General features: G+C 48.3%; 1 protein-coding gene across 2 annotated transcripts in view; it reads left to right on the plus strand.

Annotated features, from left to right (window-relative positions):
• The window catches only part of LOC134586499 (hatching enzyme 1.2-like), a 218,975-nt gene that overhangs the window by 17,517 nt on the left and 183,198 nt on the right, over window positions 1-18,260 (plus strand). For both annotated transcript variants that reach the window (XM_063442043.1, XM_063442045.1), the window contains exon 6: window positions 15,181-15,359. In XM_063442043.1, the coding sequence (XP_063298113.1) occupies window positions 15,181-15,359 (179 nt within the window). The remainder of the gene's footprint in view (window positions 1-15,180; window positions 15,360-18,260) is intronic.

Below are 18,260 nucleotides of genomic sequence, written 5' to 3' on the forward strand. Positions count from 1 at the left end.
TCAGTGGATACTGTGCCCATTTGCCCAGTGCCACCACTCATATCTGGTGTGACTATAGCGTGCCTTTAAAAACAAAAAAAGTGTTTCACTGTAAGCTAATAGCAGTTAGTTGTCTGCAAGCGTCTGGGTATCAGGCCTTCAGCGTGTGCTCTGCCAACCTCAGCAAGTGTAATTTGCCACTCATATCTGGTGTCTGTATAGCGTGCTTTTACAAAGAAAAAAACCTTTTTCAGTGTAAGCTTATAGCAGTTAGTTGTCTTCAAGCGGGTGTCAGGTCTACAGCGTGTACTCTGCCAACCTCTGCCAGTGCACATTGCCACTTATTTCTGGTGTCACAATAGCGTGCATTTAAAAACATAATTTTTTTTTCACTGTTATAGATTGAATAGCAGTTAGTTGTCTTCAAGCGGGTGTGTCAGGCCTACAGCGTGTACTCTGCAGACCTCTGCCATTGCACATTGCCACTCATATCTGGTCTCACAGTAGCTTGCACGCATAGTACCACTAATCCCCCAAAAAATGACAGGCAGAGGCAGGCCACCCCGCGGGGGCCGTCGTGGTCGTGGTGCTGTGATTCCCTTTGGCCCTAGAACAATGCCCAGTTTTCAGAGGCCACGTACCCTGAACTTGAAAAGTTCTGAGGACATAGTTGACTGGCTAACACAGGACACCCAATCTTCTACATCCTCCGCTTGGAACCTTGACGCACCATCCTCCTCCAGCTTAGCTTCGGGCACCTCTCAAGATACCACTCACCCGCCTACCGCCACCACCAAAACTAGCACCACAGCCACTTTACTTGGTATGTCAGAGGAGTTATTCACACATCCGTTTGAAGAAATGAGTGATGCACAACCATTGATGCCAGAGGATGTAGATAACAGGGATATGTCTCAGGCAGGCAGCATTACACACATGGACGTACGGTGTGATGATGATGATGATGTTGTACCCGCTGCTGCTTCCTTTGCTGAGTTGTCAGATACAAGTGAAACGGTTGATGATGACGATGCGTCCATGGATGTCACGTGGGTGCCCGCTCGGCAAGAAGAAGAACAGGGTGAAAGTTCAGATGGGGAGACAGAGAGGAGGAGGAGGAGACAAGTTGGAAGCAGGGGGAGGTCCACACAAGGAGCTTGTGGCACAGTCAGACAGCATGCATCGGCACCCAGGGTCAGCCCGACAGCACGCCAATCAACGCATGCTGTGTCCACCACCAGAATGCCGTCATTGCAGAGCTCAGCAGTGTGGAATTTTTTTGTGTGTCTGCCTCTGACAACAGCGATGCCATTTGCAACCTGTGCCAAAAGAAACTGAGTCATGGGAAGTCCAACACCCACCTAGGTACAACTGCTTTGCGTAGGCACATGATCTCACATCACAAACGCCTATGGGATCAACACATGAGTACAACCAGCACGCCTCCTCTAAGCCGCCATCCTCCTCCTGGTCCAGCATCTTCAGCCACGTCAACCACTGCTGTCCTCCTTGCCCCCTCTCAACCATCCGCCACTCCGTCTCCCGTCTTGAGCAGTTCCCGCTCATCTGCCCACAGTCATGTGTCTGTCAAGGACATGTTTGAGCGTAAGAAGCCAATGTCAGAAAGTCACCCCCTTGCCCAGCGTCTGACAGCTGGCTTGTCCGAACTATTAGCCCGCCAGCTTTTACCATACAAGATGGTGGAGTCTGAGGCGTTCAAAAAATTTGTAGCTATTGGGACACCGCAGTGGAAGGTACCCGGCCGAAAATTTTTTTCACAAAAGGCAATCCCTAACCTGTACTCGATTGTGCAAAAGGAAGTAATGGCATGTCTGGCACACAGTGTTGGAGCAAGGGTCCATCTGACCACTAATACCTGGTCTGCAAAGGATGGTCAGGGCAGGTATATCACCTACACTGCGCATTGGGTAAACCTGCTGACTGCTGCCAAGCATAGAATGCATGGCTCTGCAGAGGAGTTGGTGACACCGCCACGACTTGCAGGCAGTCCTGCTGCCACCTCCTCTACTCCTCCTACTCCATCCTCTTCCATAACCTCCTCGGCTGAGTCCTCTTCTGCTGCTGCATCTTGCTCCACATCAACGGCACCCCCCCAGCTCCCCAGGTACTATTCCACATCCCGGATACGGCAGTGTCACGCCGTCTTGGGTTTGACTTGCTTGAAAGCAGAGAGTCACACCGGACAAGCACTCCTGTCCGCCCTGAATGCACAGGTGGAAAAGTGGCTGACTCCGCAGCAACTGGATATTGTCAAAGTGGTTTGTGACAATGGAAAAAATTTGTTAGCGGCATTGAAGTTGGGCAAGTTGACACATGTGCCGTGCATGGCACGTGTGTAATCTGATCGTACAATGCTTTGTGCATAAGTACACAGGCTTACAGGACGTCCTGAAGCAGGCCAGGAAGGTGTGTGGCCATTCAGGTGTTCCTACACGGCCATGGCTCACTTTGTCGATATCCAGCGGCGAAACAACATGCCAGTGAGGCGCTTGATTTGCGACAGCACGACACGTTGGAATTCAACACTCCTAATGTTCGACCGCCTGCTCCAACAAGAAAAAGCTGGTAATGAATATTTGTATGACCGGGGTGCTAGGACAGCCTCTGGGGAGCTGGGAATTTTTTTGCCACGTTACTGGACACTCATGCGCAATGCCTGTAGGCTCATGCGTCCTTTTGAGGAGGTAAAAAACCTAGTCAGTCGCACCGAAGGCACCAGCAGCGACATCATACCATTTGTTTTCTTCCTGGAGTGTGCCCTGCGAAGAGTGCTGGATCAGGCCGTAGATGAGCGTGAAGAGGAAGAGGAAGAGTTGTGGTCACCATCACCACCAGAAACAGCCTTATCAGCATCGCTTGCTGGACCTGCGGCAACGCTGGAAGAGGATTGTGAGGAAGAGGAGTCAGAGGAGGAATGTGGCATTGAGGAGGAGGAGGAGGAAGACCAACCACAACAGGCATCCCAGGGTGCTCGTTGTCACCTATCTGGCACCCTATCTGGTACCCCTGGTGTTGTACGTGGCTGAAGAACATACCTTCATTGACATCAGTGAGGAGGCGGAACGGGAAATGAGTAGCTCGGCATTCAACCTTGTGCAAATGGGGTCTTTCATGCTGTCGTGCCTGTTGAGGGACCCTCGTATAAAATGGCTGAAGGAGAACGACCTGTACTGGGTGTCCACGCTACTAGACCCCCGGTATAAGCAGAAAGTGGCGGAAATGTTACCGAATTACAACAAGTCGGAAAGGATGCAGCATTTGCAAAATAAATTAAAAAGTATGCTTTACACAGCGTATAAGGGTGATGTCACAGCACAACGGGAATCTAACAGGGGGAGAGGTGGAAGTCATCCTCCCCCTCCCACGACCACGCCGGCAAGGACAGGACGCTTTAAAGACGTGCTGTTGATGGAGGACATGTGGACCTTTTTAAGTCCTACGCATCGCCACAGCCCTTCGGGATCCACCCTCAGAGAACGACTCGACCGACAGGTAGCAGACTACCTCGCCATAACTGCAGATATCAACACTCTGAGGAGCGATGAACCCTTGACTACTGGGTGTGCAGGCTTGACCTTGTGCCTGAGCTATCCCAATTTGCGATAGAACTTCTGGCCTGCCCCGCTTCAAGTGTCCTGTCAGGAAGGACCTTCAGTGCAGCAGGAGGTATTGTCAATGAGAAGAGAAGTCGCCTAGGTCATAAAAGTCTGGATTACCTCACCTTTATTAAGATGAATGAGGGATGGATCCCGAAGGGACTGACACTGGGCGATACGTTCGATTTAAAAAGGCCTGATGAGATGAGCTGCCTTGGGCTAAAAATGGTCCACACGCTGCTGTATTTTAGCTCTGAATGCTGGTTGAGTTGCGTGACTTATTCTCCACCAACTAGGGTTGCAGGCCGCCGTGTTTTAGGGCACTTTCTGCCTGTGAAACAAACATCAATTTTTCTGGCCGCTGCTACAGCAGCAGCTGCAACAATACCAAATTTTTCAGGCACGTGTACATGCCTAATTTTTAGGCCCTTTGGTGCTGCACTGTGGCTTCAAAAACCAAACCAAAAAAAAGGCACATAGTGACCCTATGTAGGGGGAACAGTCCCTATTCTGCTCTGTGTCAGTGTGTATCAGGGATCATTATGATAGGTGTCAATCCATATCTGCCAAGTGACCCTATGTAGGGGGAACAGTCTCTATTCTGCTCTGTGTCAGTGTGTATCAGGGATCATTATGATAGGTGTCAATCCATATCTGCCAAGTGACCCTATGTAGGGGGAACAGTCTCTATTCTGCTCTGTGTCAGTGTATATCAGGGATTTGACTATCTTTATTCAGATTCAAAAATTACAATTCCAGGAAAAAATTAACAAACATTTACAAGAACATGTTATTCACATCATAGAAACAACGTGAAACTCTTTAAAGCCACAAACTTAAGACAAAAAATACGTACACACGATGTGTAAGGGTTTGAAAGAAAATTCTGTATCCTTACATGTTTACTTTATCGTTTGTTTGATTTTTGTGAACCATATATAAACTACAAGTGATACTGGAGAAACTGACGGAAGCCAAGCACAGAGAGATGGACACAGGTTTCTTCAGGAAGGAAGAGATTCTTTATTCGATTCACCGAACGGGACTCAGAGGGACTAATGTCACCAAAATACAACAAAATCTGAGCCCCGGACAATAGTGTAGGCTCCTTATATAGGCATTTAACTCCTCCCATAATAAGCTCCACCCACACATACTCTTACCCAATCAATCGAACAAGAACTAACTTCCTGTTTGACCACATGGCCTGCCCAGCACAATGGAGGAGGGGAATACTACATCCGGAATTCTCGCACATGCTCCGTACACTACTGATCGTATCTTTGCCACGTGCAACCAACCGACCGATACACCAGTATATGCACGTACACATGCCACGTGGTAATCTTGGCCTACTAAATTTATTTTTACCGAGATTCTACCACACAAGCAGCGTGAAAACTATAAAAACTCAAGTGGCCATGCTGATCAAATTAAAAAGTATGCTTTACACAGCGTATAAGGGTGATGTCACAGCACAACGGGAATATAACAGGGTAAGAGGTGAAAGTCATCCTCCTCCTCCCACGACCACGCCATATCTGCCAAGTGACCCTATGTAGGGGTAACAGTCTCTATTCTGCTCTGTGTCAGTGTGTATCATGGTCTCTGAGGACGGGGAACAGTCTCTATTCTGCTCTGTGTCAGTGTGTATCAGGGGCTTTGAGCACAGGTGTCAATCCATACCTGCCAAGTGACCCTATGTAGGGGGAACAGTCTCTATTCTGCTCTGTGTCAGTGTGTATCAGGGGTTTTGAAGACGGGGAACAGTCTTTATTCTGCTCTTTGTCAGTGTGTGTGACAGACCCATCCATCTGGACTAAAGACTGTTGGGTCCGTCTGATTTGCCCAGTACGTATGGTCCCTGAGAGATCATGCGGAGGGTTGTGACTTTGTACAAATGACATTTCAAATACAGCGGAAACTAACGAAGCGCCGAAGCTACCAAAGTCCTCGAGGTGGCTGACATCGGACAAAGGACCACGTGGCGGCGGCCATCTTAACTTCGAACCCGCCGACCCGTACTATCGACGATACTTCGACAGTTCAACGAAAGTCGAAGTACCGACCCACTTCGAACGGGACTTAGCCATTTTTAGGCCAGCAAGTGACCGACCGCACAGCCCGAATCCAGGGAACTATTTTGGGCACGAAAAGGTACCTGCGGTCGGTCATAAACGGACTTTCGAGTAACTTTTTATTCACTGAAGGGATTGGTGTGATTTTTGAGAATGTTTATGATTTAAGTATGCTGAATCTGAATATGTGCCTCTTATGTGAATATGATGGATGGATTTGAAGTTATGAAAGTTGTATAAAAGTATATTTCAAACTGTATGTATAATAGGATTATGTGTCACACCAAGGGGAGGGAATGTGTGGGATGTACCATTGATGCCAGTGGTTATTTTATGCCTCCCCTTGGGTGTGGCCTGTGTGTGTGAAATGCAAATAAAAGGCAGGCTGGCTGATCCAGTCCTCAGTTCATGTTTTACCCTCATAATGGAGCTTGGTCTTGTTATTGGGGGAACCGGGATTACAAGTGACTAAAGACTGTACATGGAGCTCGGAAGGTGGTACCGTAACAACTGGTGGCAAGCGACAGGATGATCCTCAACGCCCAAAGAGACCACTACGACCAGGAATAAATGGAACTACAATACCAAAACCTGAGAAGAGCCACCCTAAAAGACTTATTGGAACAAAGGGGCGGACAGGCCAGTAACCTCAAGAAGAGGGACATTATTGCTTTATTGCTGGAAATGGATGGAGTACCAGCGGCAGAGGGAACCAATGGACCCAGCCCAGACGACAGAACCCCCGAGGAAGCAAGATTTGACCGGGCGGTAAGAATTAGGCTGGCCCATTATGGCCCCAACCCCTCCGCGGAGATCATCACCCAGGTTCAAGCCGCTGTGGAGGCCAGCCTGCTACGCCAAAACGGTGCTGCAGCAGCCCCAGTCACAGCAAACCCGGGGGACAAACAGAAAGTGCCATTTGCGGCCTTCAAAGCCTTCAGTGAGACAGAAGGAGAGATTGACGGGTACCTTGCGGATTTTGAGCGGCAATGTGCCCTGCACAAGGTACCCCCGGAAGACTGGGTTGCTATACTGTCCGGCAAGTTATCCGGCCGGGCCAACGACGCTTTTCGGGCCATTCCGGATGAGGAGATCAGGGATTATGTGACCGTCAGGGAAGCTTTACTTGCCCGGTATGCCGTTACACCCGAGGCATACCGGAGGAGGTTCCGAGACACTGCAAAAACAACTGGGGACTCATACGTTGAATGGGCCTGCAAGGTACATCGCACAGCCGCCCACTGGATGGCAGGGTGCCAGGCGGTGTCAGGAGAAGAGGTGCTGCAGATGTTTTTATTGGAACATTGCTTCGACAAATTGCCAACAGGGGTCAGAGAGTGGGTAAGAGACCGTAAGCCTTCCACTCTACACGAGGCGGCTCGCTTGGCCGATGAGTACACCGACGCTCGCAGACTGGACAATTCCATCACCAAGGCCACCGCCAGAGCGGAATACCAACCAGCCGCTGCCACTTATCAGCCTCCCATGAACAGACCATCCGCACCCCCTCCGTCTGCCCAGTACCAACGTCCACCCCGGTTTAACGCCCGAGAGTACTCTGAACCCCTTCGGTGCTACCTGTGCAATCAGCTAGGGCACAGGCGACAGGAGTGCCCGATGAACCGTGCCAACAGGAACCCGTCCTGGAGGAAACCCACGGGGGCCCCTCCCCGAGCACCTCTTCCAGCAGCCCACTGTGTAGAGGAAGAGGAATGCTGGGGCATCTTACATGAGGCGGACCCTGTTCAGGCTGCCCACCAGGACAATCGACAACACCACCGACAGAGTGTAAAGGTCAATGGAAGGGAAGTCAGTGGGCTACGAGACACTGGTGCAACCCTGACTTTGCTCCAAAAGCACCTAGTGTCCGAAGCTCAACATACCGGGGATACCGTGGCAGTACGAGTAGCCGGGGGTGCAGTATTTCGCCTACCCGTGGCCCGGGTACATTTGGATTGGGGAGTGGGCGCTAGACACGTGAATGTGGGGGTCATTAAGGATTTACCCGCTGATGTTCTCCTTGGCAACGACTTGGCTCCCCTTGTTTCAGCTTTTGCTCCCATGGGCCCCGCTGCAGTGGACGCTGTCACGACCCGTGCCCAGACCCGTGCCGCTGAGGCCGGCCCACCTGCTGCTGAGACCCAGGTAAGACTCTCTATCCCGACTTGTACCTTAGACCAGGCCCCGTTAGGCTGGGATACCCCAGAGATGTACGGGAAGGAAACTAGGGAGGACCCGACGTTAGCCAAGTACAGAGCCAGGGCCGACGCTGGGGAAGAAGGAGTAGGTGGGGAACACTACGAGTGGGTGGGGGATAGGCTGTACAGGATCCCGAAACCTTCCCCGAAACCGAATGCCCCTCCGCAGAAACGACAACTAGTAGTACCTGCAAAGTATCGGCAGGAGATTCTGCGGATTGGGCATGACGTGCCGTTGGCAGGTCATCTAGGTTCCCACCGCACAGCTCATAGAATCACCCAAAACTTTTTCTGGCCCAATTTTAACCGAGATGTGCGGATGTATTGTAGCACGTGCGACACTTGTCAACGGGTAGGTAAGCGAGGAGATCATCCAAAAGCTAGGCTACAGCCGATGCCTATCATTGGAGAGCCCTTTTTCCGCATAGCCGTTGACATTGTGGGTCCACTGGCCAGGGCTAGTCCATCCGGTAAGAAATATATTCTTACTGTGGTAGACTACGCCACCCGTTACCCAGAGGCAGTAGCGCTGTCTAATATAGAGGCAGAGACGGTTGCTGATGCCCTGGTTAAAGTCTTTACTAGGGTCGGGTTCCCTCAGGAGATCCTCTCTGATCAGGGAACCCAGTTTACCGCTGTGCTCACCCAGCAGCTGTGGAAGGTGTGCGGCATCAACCCGCTACTTAGTTCACCATATCACCCACAGACTAATGGTCTCTGCGAGCGATTTAATGGCACCCTCAAACAGATGCTGAGGACCTTTACGGACACTTGCAGAGACTGGGAGCGATTCCTGCCTCATCTGCTATTTGCATACAGAGAGGTGCCCCAGGAATCGACTGGGTTCTCCCCCTTTGAGTTACTCTATGGGAGAAGGGTTCGTGGACCCCTAGATCTCATTAGAGGACACTGGGAGGGGGAGACGGAGCAAGAAGGGACCCCCATAGTGCCATATGTTCTGGAACTCCGGGACCGCATGGAGAAACTATCCCTGATGGTAAGGGAAAATCTCCGGGCGGCCCAGGGGAGACAGAAGCGATGGTACGATCGGGGTGCTCGACAGCGGGTCTTCCAGGTTGGGCAGAAGGTTCTAGTGCTCAAACCTGTGAAGGCAAACAAGATGCAAGCATCTTGGCAGGGCCCGTACAAGGTGTTAGCTCAGGTATGTGATACTACCTATCTTATAGCCAGCTGTTCAGATGAAAGGGTACAACGATCCTTTCATGTGAACATGCTCAAGGAGTATCAGGAACGACCCGAGGATGTTGCAGCAGTTTGTGCCCCAGCTACCGACGACCCAGAGAACTTACCTTTACCTGACCTGTTAGAAAGGGGTCCCCAGACCGACCTTACTAGCCTCGTACAGCTAGGTGACCGACTAAGCCCGGCCGAGAAAACCCAGGCAAGACAGCTTCTGTGGGAGAAGCAGGCGACGTTCTCCCAAGAACCCGGGTACACCAACCTAGCTATACACAAGGTCGAGACACCCGGACAGAACCCCCTACGACAACCCCCATACCGTATCCCGGAAGCAGTCCGAGAAGGAATGCGGAAGGAGATACAGGAGATGACCCGGCTGGGGGTTATTGAGCACTCAGATAGTCCGTGGGCGTCGCCCGTAGTCCTAGTACCCAAGAAAGATGGGACCACCCGGTTCTGTGTGGATTACAGGCGGCTCAACGAGCGGACTACCACTGACGCCTACCCGATGCCCCGGATAGATGAGTTATTAGACCGCATTGCCAGGGGGCGCTATCTGACCACCATTGACCTATGTAAAGGGTACTGGCAGATCCCCCTGGCCGAGGATGCTATCCCCAAGTCGGCATTCGTCACCCCGTTTGGCCTATACCAGTTTAGGGTTATGCCATTCGGGATGAAGAATGCTCCGGCTACCTTCCAGCGTATGGTGGATAGACTCCTAGATGGCTTCCAGGGATTTGCCTGTGCATACCTGGACGACATCGCGGTCTACAGTGAGTCTTGGGAAGACCACCTAGTACACGTAGGGGTAGTGCTGGACAAGATTCGGGCCGCCGGCCTGACTCTGAAACCTGACAAGTGCCATTTGGGCATGGCAGAAGTGCAGTACTTGGGTCACCGGGTGGGTTGTGGGAGCCAGAGACCCGAACCTGCTAAGGTGGAAGCGGTCGCTAACTGGCCCACACCTATCACCAAGACCCAAGTGCTTGCCTTCCTAGGGACCGCGGGGTATTATCGACGTTTTGTCCCCGACTACAGCACGATTGCCAAGCCCCTGACTGATCTGACTAAAAAGAACTTACCTAGGCAGGTCCTGTGGTCTCCAGCTTGTGAAGCCGCGTTTCAAGCCCTGAAGCAGGCTCTTGTGAATGCCCCTGTCCTGGCTGCCCCAGTCCCTAACAAACGTTTTCTTGTCCACACAGACGCTTCCATGTATGGACTGGGGGCTGTGCTGAGCCAGGTCGGGGAGGATGGAGGAGAGCACCCTGTCGCATATCTCAGCAGAAAGTTACTACCTCGAGAAGTGAGTTATGCGGCAGTAGAGAAAGAGTGTTTAGCCCTGGTCTGGGCACTGAAGAAACTGAGCCCTTACCTATACGGACAAGAATTTTCCCTCGTAACCGACCACAACCCCCTTGTCTGGCTTAACCGGGTCTCTGGGGACAATGGCAGACTGCTGAGGTGGAGTTTGGCATTGCAGCCTTATAATTTCACTATCAGCTACCGGCCCGGTAAGCAGAATGGGAATGCGGATGGGTTATCCCGGCAAATAGACGTCCCTATCCTCCCTAAGTCCGGTCATCCCCAAGTTGACCCGCCACAGGGTCAAGCCGGGTCTGCCGGAGTGTTCCACAAGGAGGGAGCCATGTGACAGACCCATCCATCTGGACTAAAGACTGTTGGGTCCGTCTGATTTGCCCAGTACGTATGGTCCCTGAGAGATCATGCGGAGGGTTGTGACTTTGTACAAATGACATTTCAAATACAGCGGAAACTAACGAAGCGCCGAAGCTACCAAAGTCCTCGAGGTGGCCGACATCGGACAAAGGACCACGTGGCGGCGGCCATCTTAACTTCGAACCCGCCGACCCGTACTATCGACGATACTTCGACAGTTCAACGAAAGTCGAAGTACCGACCCACTTCGAACGGGACTTAGCCATTTTTAGGCCAGCAAGTGACCGACCGCACAGCCCGAATCCAGGGAACTATTTTGGGCACGAAAAGGTACCTGCGGTCGGTCATAAACGGACTTTCGAGTAACTTTTTATTCACTGAAGGGATTGGTGTGATTTTTGAGAATGTTTATGATTTAAGTATGCTGAATCTGAATATGTGCCTCTTATGTGAATATGATGGATGGATTTGAAGTTATGAAAGTTGTATAAAAGTATATTTCAAACTGTATGTATAATAGGATTATGTGTCACACCAAGGGGAGGGAATGTGTGGGATGTACCATCGATGCCAGTGGTTATTTTATGCCTCCCCTTGGGTGTGGCCTGTGTGTGTGAAATGCAAATAAAAGGCAGGCTGGCTGATCCAGTCCTCAGTTCATGTTTTACCCTCATAATGGAGCTTGGTCTCGTTATTGGGGGAACCGGGATTACAAGTGACTAAAGACTGTACATGGAGCTCGGAAGGTGGTACCGTAACAGTGTGTATCATGGTCTCTGAGGAAAGGTGTCAATCCATACCTACCAAGTGACCCTATGTAGGGGGAACAGTCTCTATTCTGCTCTTTGTCAGTGTGTATCAGGGGCTTTGAGGACGGGGAACAGTCTCTATTCTGCTCTGTGTCAGTGTGTTTCAGGGATCCTTAGGATAGGTGTCAATCCATATCTGCCAAGTGACCCTATGTAGGGGGAACAGTCTCTATTCTGCTCTGTGTCAGTGTGTATCATGGTCTCTGAGGATGGGGAACAGTCTCTATTCTGCTCTGTGTCAGTGTGTATCAGGGGCTTTGAGCACAGGTGTCAATACATACCTGCCAAGTGACCCTATGTAGGGGGAACAGTCTCTATTCTGCTCTGTGTCAGTGTGTATCATGGTCTCTGAGGACGGGGAACAGTCTCTATTCTGCTCTGTGTCAGTGTGTATCAGGGGCTTTGAGCACAGGTGTCAATACATACCTGCCAATTGACCCTATGTAGGGGGAACAGTCTTTATTTTGCTCTGTGTCAGTGTGTTTCTGGGATCCTTAGGATAGGTGTCAATCCATATCTGCCAAGTGACCCTATGTAGGGGGAACAGTCTCTATTCTGCTCTGTGTCAGTGTGTATCATGGTCTCTGAGGAAAGGTGTCAATCCATACCTGCCAAGTGACCCTATGTAGGGGGGAACAGTCTCTATTCAGCTCTGTGTCAGTGTGTTTCAGGGATCCTTAGGATAGGTGTCAATCCATATCTGCCAAGTGACCCTATGTAGGGGGAACAGTCTCTATTCTGCTCTGTGTCAGTGTGTATCATGGTCTCTGAGGACGGGGAACAGTCTCTATGCTGCTCTGTGTCAGTGTGTATCAGGGGCTTTGAGGACAGGTGTCAATCCATACCTGCCAAGTGACCCTATGTAAGGGGAAAAGTCCCTATTCTGCTCTGTGTCCGTGTGCATCAGGGGCTCTGAGGACAGGTGTCAATCCATATGTCAAGGTATCAATATGTCATATGTCAGGTGTCAATCCATATTCATTGCGATTTAAGAATGTTAGGTGATTTCTGCCCTTTTTGGATTAAAACCAGACTCTGCATCAACTGTGTAATTTTCCATGGGAGTTTTGACATGGATCCCCCTCCGGCATGCCACAGTCAAGGTGTTAGTCCCCTTGAAACAACTTTTCCATCACTTTTGTGGCCAGAAACAGTCCCTGTGGGTTTTAAAATTCGCCTGCCCATTGAAGTCAATGGCGGTTCGCGCGGTTCGCGAACGTTTGCGGAAGTTCCCATTCGCCGTTCGCAAACCGAAAATTTCGTGTTCGCGACATCACTACTGCTGGCACACCCAGCCTGGTTTTTATTATGGTATTGCACATACAGAGCACACCCACAGGGAGTTACAAAGTAACCAATCACATAACAGTACAATCCACACATTCCCTCCCCTCAGATAAACAGTTAACACAATTAATATACACACATTTTTACACGAGTTTTGGATGTACCCAAAATACTTGGGGTACATCCATAAATTCAGTATCCCCATATATAAAAATCAGCCCATTCGGATAAAGGGTTCGGGAGTTATGGGACTTTGAAGTTTTGACCGGTCGCACAGGCAAAATAGCCGAAAACAGTTCCATAAGTTTTGGCCTTGCGGTCGGTCTCTGTTCGTGTAGTAAAAGTCCCGACCGGCTTGCCATCCATGGATATACTGAAGTTCGTATGAATCCCCATAGTTAACTTAGTCTTTCTACCGAACGGCAGGCCGTTCGGTAGTTTTGGCACAAATTCCTGTTGTTATGGAGGTCTCAGTGGTGTTTGCCTACTCGAGTGTCCGATTTTAGTTCCAGACACTCGACGGCAAAACACCGCTGTTCGGGAATTAAGATGGCCGCGAACACGTGTCGAAGTCCCGAAATGGCAGCTACTTAGACGACTTCGGCACTTCGACGACTTCGGCACTTCGCCTGCATTCGAAGTGCCAATTTAAAAGCACAAACACTGCTCCAGGGTATTTAAAGGGCCAGGGACAGCATTAAAATGCATTATGCCCAAATGTAGTTCTTTAAAGGGTCCCATCTTACCAGGATCATAATCACTGGGCAGGAGGCGAGCAAGCAGTCCCCTCCAGTAAACTGGGGCAGACTCTGGTGCAGGGTCCAGTCCGCTACAGTAGCGAGGGAATTATGGATTTTTATTTGGCCTTTTTTGGGACTGAAGAAAAGAATAAAGGCCAGGCAAGCTGTGGGCTGAAAGGGGGGAGGGGGCCCACAGAGTGCTGGGCTGGGGAGAGAGGCCCACAGAGTGCTGGGCCAGGGAACGAGGCACACAGAGTGCTGAGAGGGGGGAGGCACACAGAGTACTAAGGGGGCACACAGAGTACTGAGGGGGAGAAGAAGTACACAAAGTGCTGAGTTGGGGAGGTATACTGAGTGCTGAGGAGGTGTGGAGAGGCCCACAAAGGACTGGAGAGAGGACCAGGGGAGCTCACAGAAAGTCTTGACACACAAAAGAGCAGAGGGGGAGAGACACACAAGGGGGCTGAGGAGGGGGGAAAAAGAGACACACAAATGAGTTGGGGGGAGAGAGAGACACAAAGGGGCTGAGTGGAGAATGAACACACAAAGTTGTTAATTTTTGTTTTGGGGGTTGCAAGTAGCTGGTCTTGCATATGAAGCTAAATTGTCAGCATCAGCATTTGTCTTCTGCAGCTCCACACTGAGCGGGTCATTTTGGAATTGTCACATTTTTTTATTTTATTTTAGTTGCAGTTAATTCTAGTAAAAAAAAAGTGCTAAAAATAGTGATTTGCTGCCAGTATCCAGTGTCAGTAGCTTGTATCAGAATTAATACTTTTTTGAGTTGCTCCAGATTTTCATTGTGTCACGTCAATCGAATATTGTTTGAATAATGATATTGTTATCCCATTGTGTCCCCAAAGAAGAAGAAGAAACATCTAGAACAATATATATCTTGTTCAGTTTCCAGAGCTGAATGGGTTTAAAATTATTTGGTCATGCAATAGACCCTTTTTATTTAGCTGTTTAAGGGTATACAGAAATCTTCATATGACAGAGCCATATTAATAAAGATATATTTCTTGTACAATGTTTCAATTAAACAAAAAAAATGTTTCTTCAGCATAGCTTTGGACATGGAATAATTTATCTGATATTTCAAACCCTAGGAACAATGACAGTGTTACTGTAATAACAAGACAAGACATAATTTTTTAAAATATTTTTAAATTCATTTTCAAATGGAAAAACAACTAACAATAAAGGGGTGTGTCATGCAATCAACGTTAAATGAGAAGAACATTCCATGCTGAAGGTCCATGTGTTCTTTAAAAGGGTACTGAGCATGGGTCAGCATATCAAATAAGAACAAGTATAAAATAAAAAAATCTCAGGCACTCACTGTGACAGATTTAAGCAGGTTTATTGGACCCTGCAACGTTTTGACCTGTACCCATGTCTTTATCAAGCTTGATAAAAAAAGTTGTGGTGTCCAATAAACCTCTTTAAATCTGTCACAGTGCCTGATGTAGTATTTATGGACCAAAATAATGACCACAAAGATTGCAATGAATATTTAATTATTTAAACTATGAATTGTCCTTGATCTAATAAACTAATATTAAATAAATATTTGTGTATTGTTTATTTAGGTGCTGGTCAAATTATGGAAGAATTGGTGGCAAACAGACTGTCAGCCTGAATAAAGATGGCTGCTTAGCCAGCGGAGCAATCCAGCATGAAATGATGCATGCGCTGGGATTTTATCATGAGCAGAGTAGGAGTGACAGGGATATTTATGTAGATATCATATGGAAAAACATTGATCCAGGTAAGCAATTAACAAAGCAAAATACAAGAGAATACAAGTTCAAATGGGCGTTGAGAGGATGTCAGGAGCCCTATTTAGCTTTTATCTTCACACTCTGTGCACAATGGACTACCTTTGCTCTAACCCAGGGGTTCCCAATTAATTTTTCCCATGGAACCCTTTGACAGTGCATCAACATTGTGGAACCCCTTCCCCCCCAAAAAAACTATTTCTCTACATTGCGTAAGCCTTCCAATTAGCAGAGCATAATGTCTTATTTTTACAACCTTTTTTTTTTTTTTTTTCTATATATACATACTAATTTCTACAGATAATAATCAGATTGCAGTACTCAGGATCAGGTGTGTTTTTGTGTGTAGAGTTAGTGTTCTAATGTTATCGTATTAATATAGCATTTGCATGCAGAGGTGTATTTGGATGTAGTGTGTGTAGTGTTAATGTGGATGTACATTTGTGTGTAGTATAGGTGTTTTTGTATATAATTTTGTATATACTTTTGGAGTTAGAGTTTAAGGGTGTCTTTTTATGTCATGTTTGTGTTTGCAGGAGTGTGTATTGTGTTAGTGTTTGATTGCTGAGATGTCTGAAAATGTACTGCCACATACTTACACATTACCAAACAGAAACACACTGACACATACACAGTCATATACACACAAACATAGACACACACACTGACACACAGATACACACACTACACAGATACACACACATTGACACACATATATACACACAGGCACATACAAACACAGATACACATACCTTGACACAGACACAAATCGGCACATACAAACACAGATACACACCGGCACATACACAACTTGACACACAGACATACACACTAGCACACAGATACACACCCTGACAGATACACACTGACCCATACACACACAGGCACACAGATACACACACTGGTACAAAGATATACACACACCTTGACACACAGTGTGTATTTGTCTGTCAAAGTGTGTGTATTTGTGTGCCTGAGTGTATCTGCCAGTGTGTATCTGTGTGTCAAGTTGCGTATCATTGTGCCAGTGTGTATATCTGAGTGCCAAGGTGTGTGTATATGTCAGTATGTGTATATGGGTGTTAGTGTTTTTGTCAGTGTGTGTATCTGTGTGCCACTATGTGCCAGTGTGTATATCTGTGCGTCAGACTACACAGATACACTGACATACAGATAAACACATCGCATACACAGATACACACACTGAAAAAAACACTAACACACAGATACACATACTGACAGGTTCACACACATTGGCACACAGATACACACACTAGAACAATGGTAAACACATTGGCACATACACACGCACACACACGCACACACACACACACACACTGACAGATACACTGACACATAAATACACACACATGCACACACTGAGAGCTTCACTGACATACAGATACACACTAGCATATACACACACAGACACAGATACACTGACACGCATATGCACATGCCTTAACACACATATACACACACCTTGACACCTTGACACACATACACACATTCCATACAACAGGGGTTCGGTCGTGGTCTAAGACGGCCACGGCACCTGACCGGACCCCTGTTTACCAATACCCATTGAACAGAAACCCAATATTGTTCTCGCAGAACCCTAGGGTTCCGAGGAACACTAACTGGGAAACGCTGCTCTAACCAGTAGGTTCTAGACTTTTAATATAAACCAAGAAATACAGTGCTCTGCTTTATTATTCTACACAGTGCAATTCCATGGACCATTCCACACCTCAAAAGCACTTCAACTTGTTCTATGAGTGAGGATTATCCTAGTTTAACCTCAGTTTATAAAAGTGCAGATTTCTATGAGATTTATATTAAAGGGACACTGTAGGCACTTAGACCACTTCAACTCATTGAAGTGGTCTGGGTGCTGTGTCCTTTTGCACTTAGTTCTGCAATGTAAAATATTGCAGTTCCAGAGAAACTGGCTGTCTACCACCTGCATGAGGACCTTGATTAATGCTTTCCTGTGGGGAAATCCTAATACAAGACTGTGGCGAAAGTAACATCAATATCATTACAAGTGCTTTCTGCAGCCCTTCTTGCCGAGCATCGGCTACCCGGTGACCCTTACGATACCCCTTAAGTGCCTGGCATATCACAAAATTGTTTGTGAGGTTGTCCCACCCATGTAACTTGAACCAAAATGCTAGGGCCGCCATATTCCTATCTACCACTGCCGGTGATGGGTTCCCTGCAAGCAATCGGAACGTAAACCACGTGCCAGGTGCCACCGAGGCTCTCACATATCCCCCAAGCAGGATGCTCTGAGCTGCCACATCTCTTCCGGGCATGCCTGTCCTACTTCTAGTGCTCCAGGCGCCACCATCCAAAACCGGGACCACTGTAAACGAGACAAGGCGTCAGCTATGATGTTCAGATACCCTGACACATGTCTTGCATGAAAAACCACATTGAGTGACATGCAAAGCGAAACAAAGTGCCACAACAACTGTACCAACGCCTTTGAAGCCACCAACAGATTAACTGTGTGCACCACCGCCATTGTGGCGAAAGTGACCTCGCCACTGTTTTTTGGAGGGGCATTATTGCCAGCCTCCTGCTCTGCGACTATGGCCCTGGATGTATTGCCCTTTAACGAACTGATTTGGGCATGCTGTATTTTATTGTGCTGCTGGCCCTTTAAGAACCATCTGGGGACATACTGTGGAGTTACTGGGTGGCCATCATTTTTTGTATCAGAGGCACATGGTGAGAACAATGGATGAAGCACATGGTGAGAACAATGGATGGCGGCCATTTTAACTCACAGACACTGTTTTGACTTTTCTACACGGTGCCATCTCTCCGATATTTGGTGCATAATGACATTGTTCAGTAGTTTTAAACAGGGGACACATTTAACA

This window comes from Pelobates fuscus, chromosome 2, assembly GCF_036172605.1.
Source record: "Pelobates fuscus isolate aPelFus1 chromosome 2, aPelFus1.pri, whole genome shotgun sequence".
In the NCBI taxonomy this organism is placed as follows: Eukaryota; Metazoa; Chordata; class Amphibia; order Anura; family Pelobatidae; genus Pelobates; species Pelobates fuscus.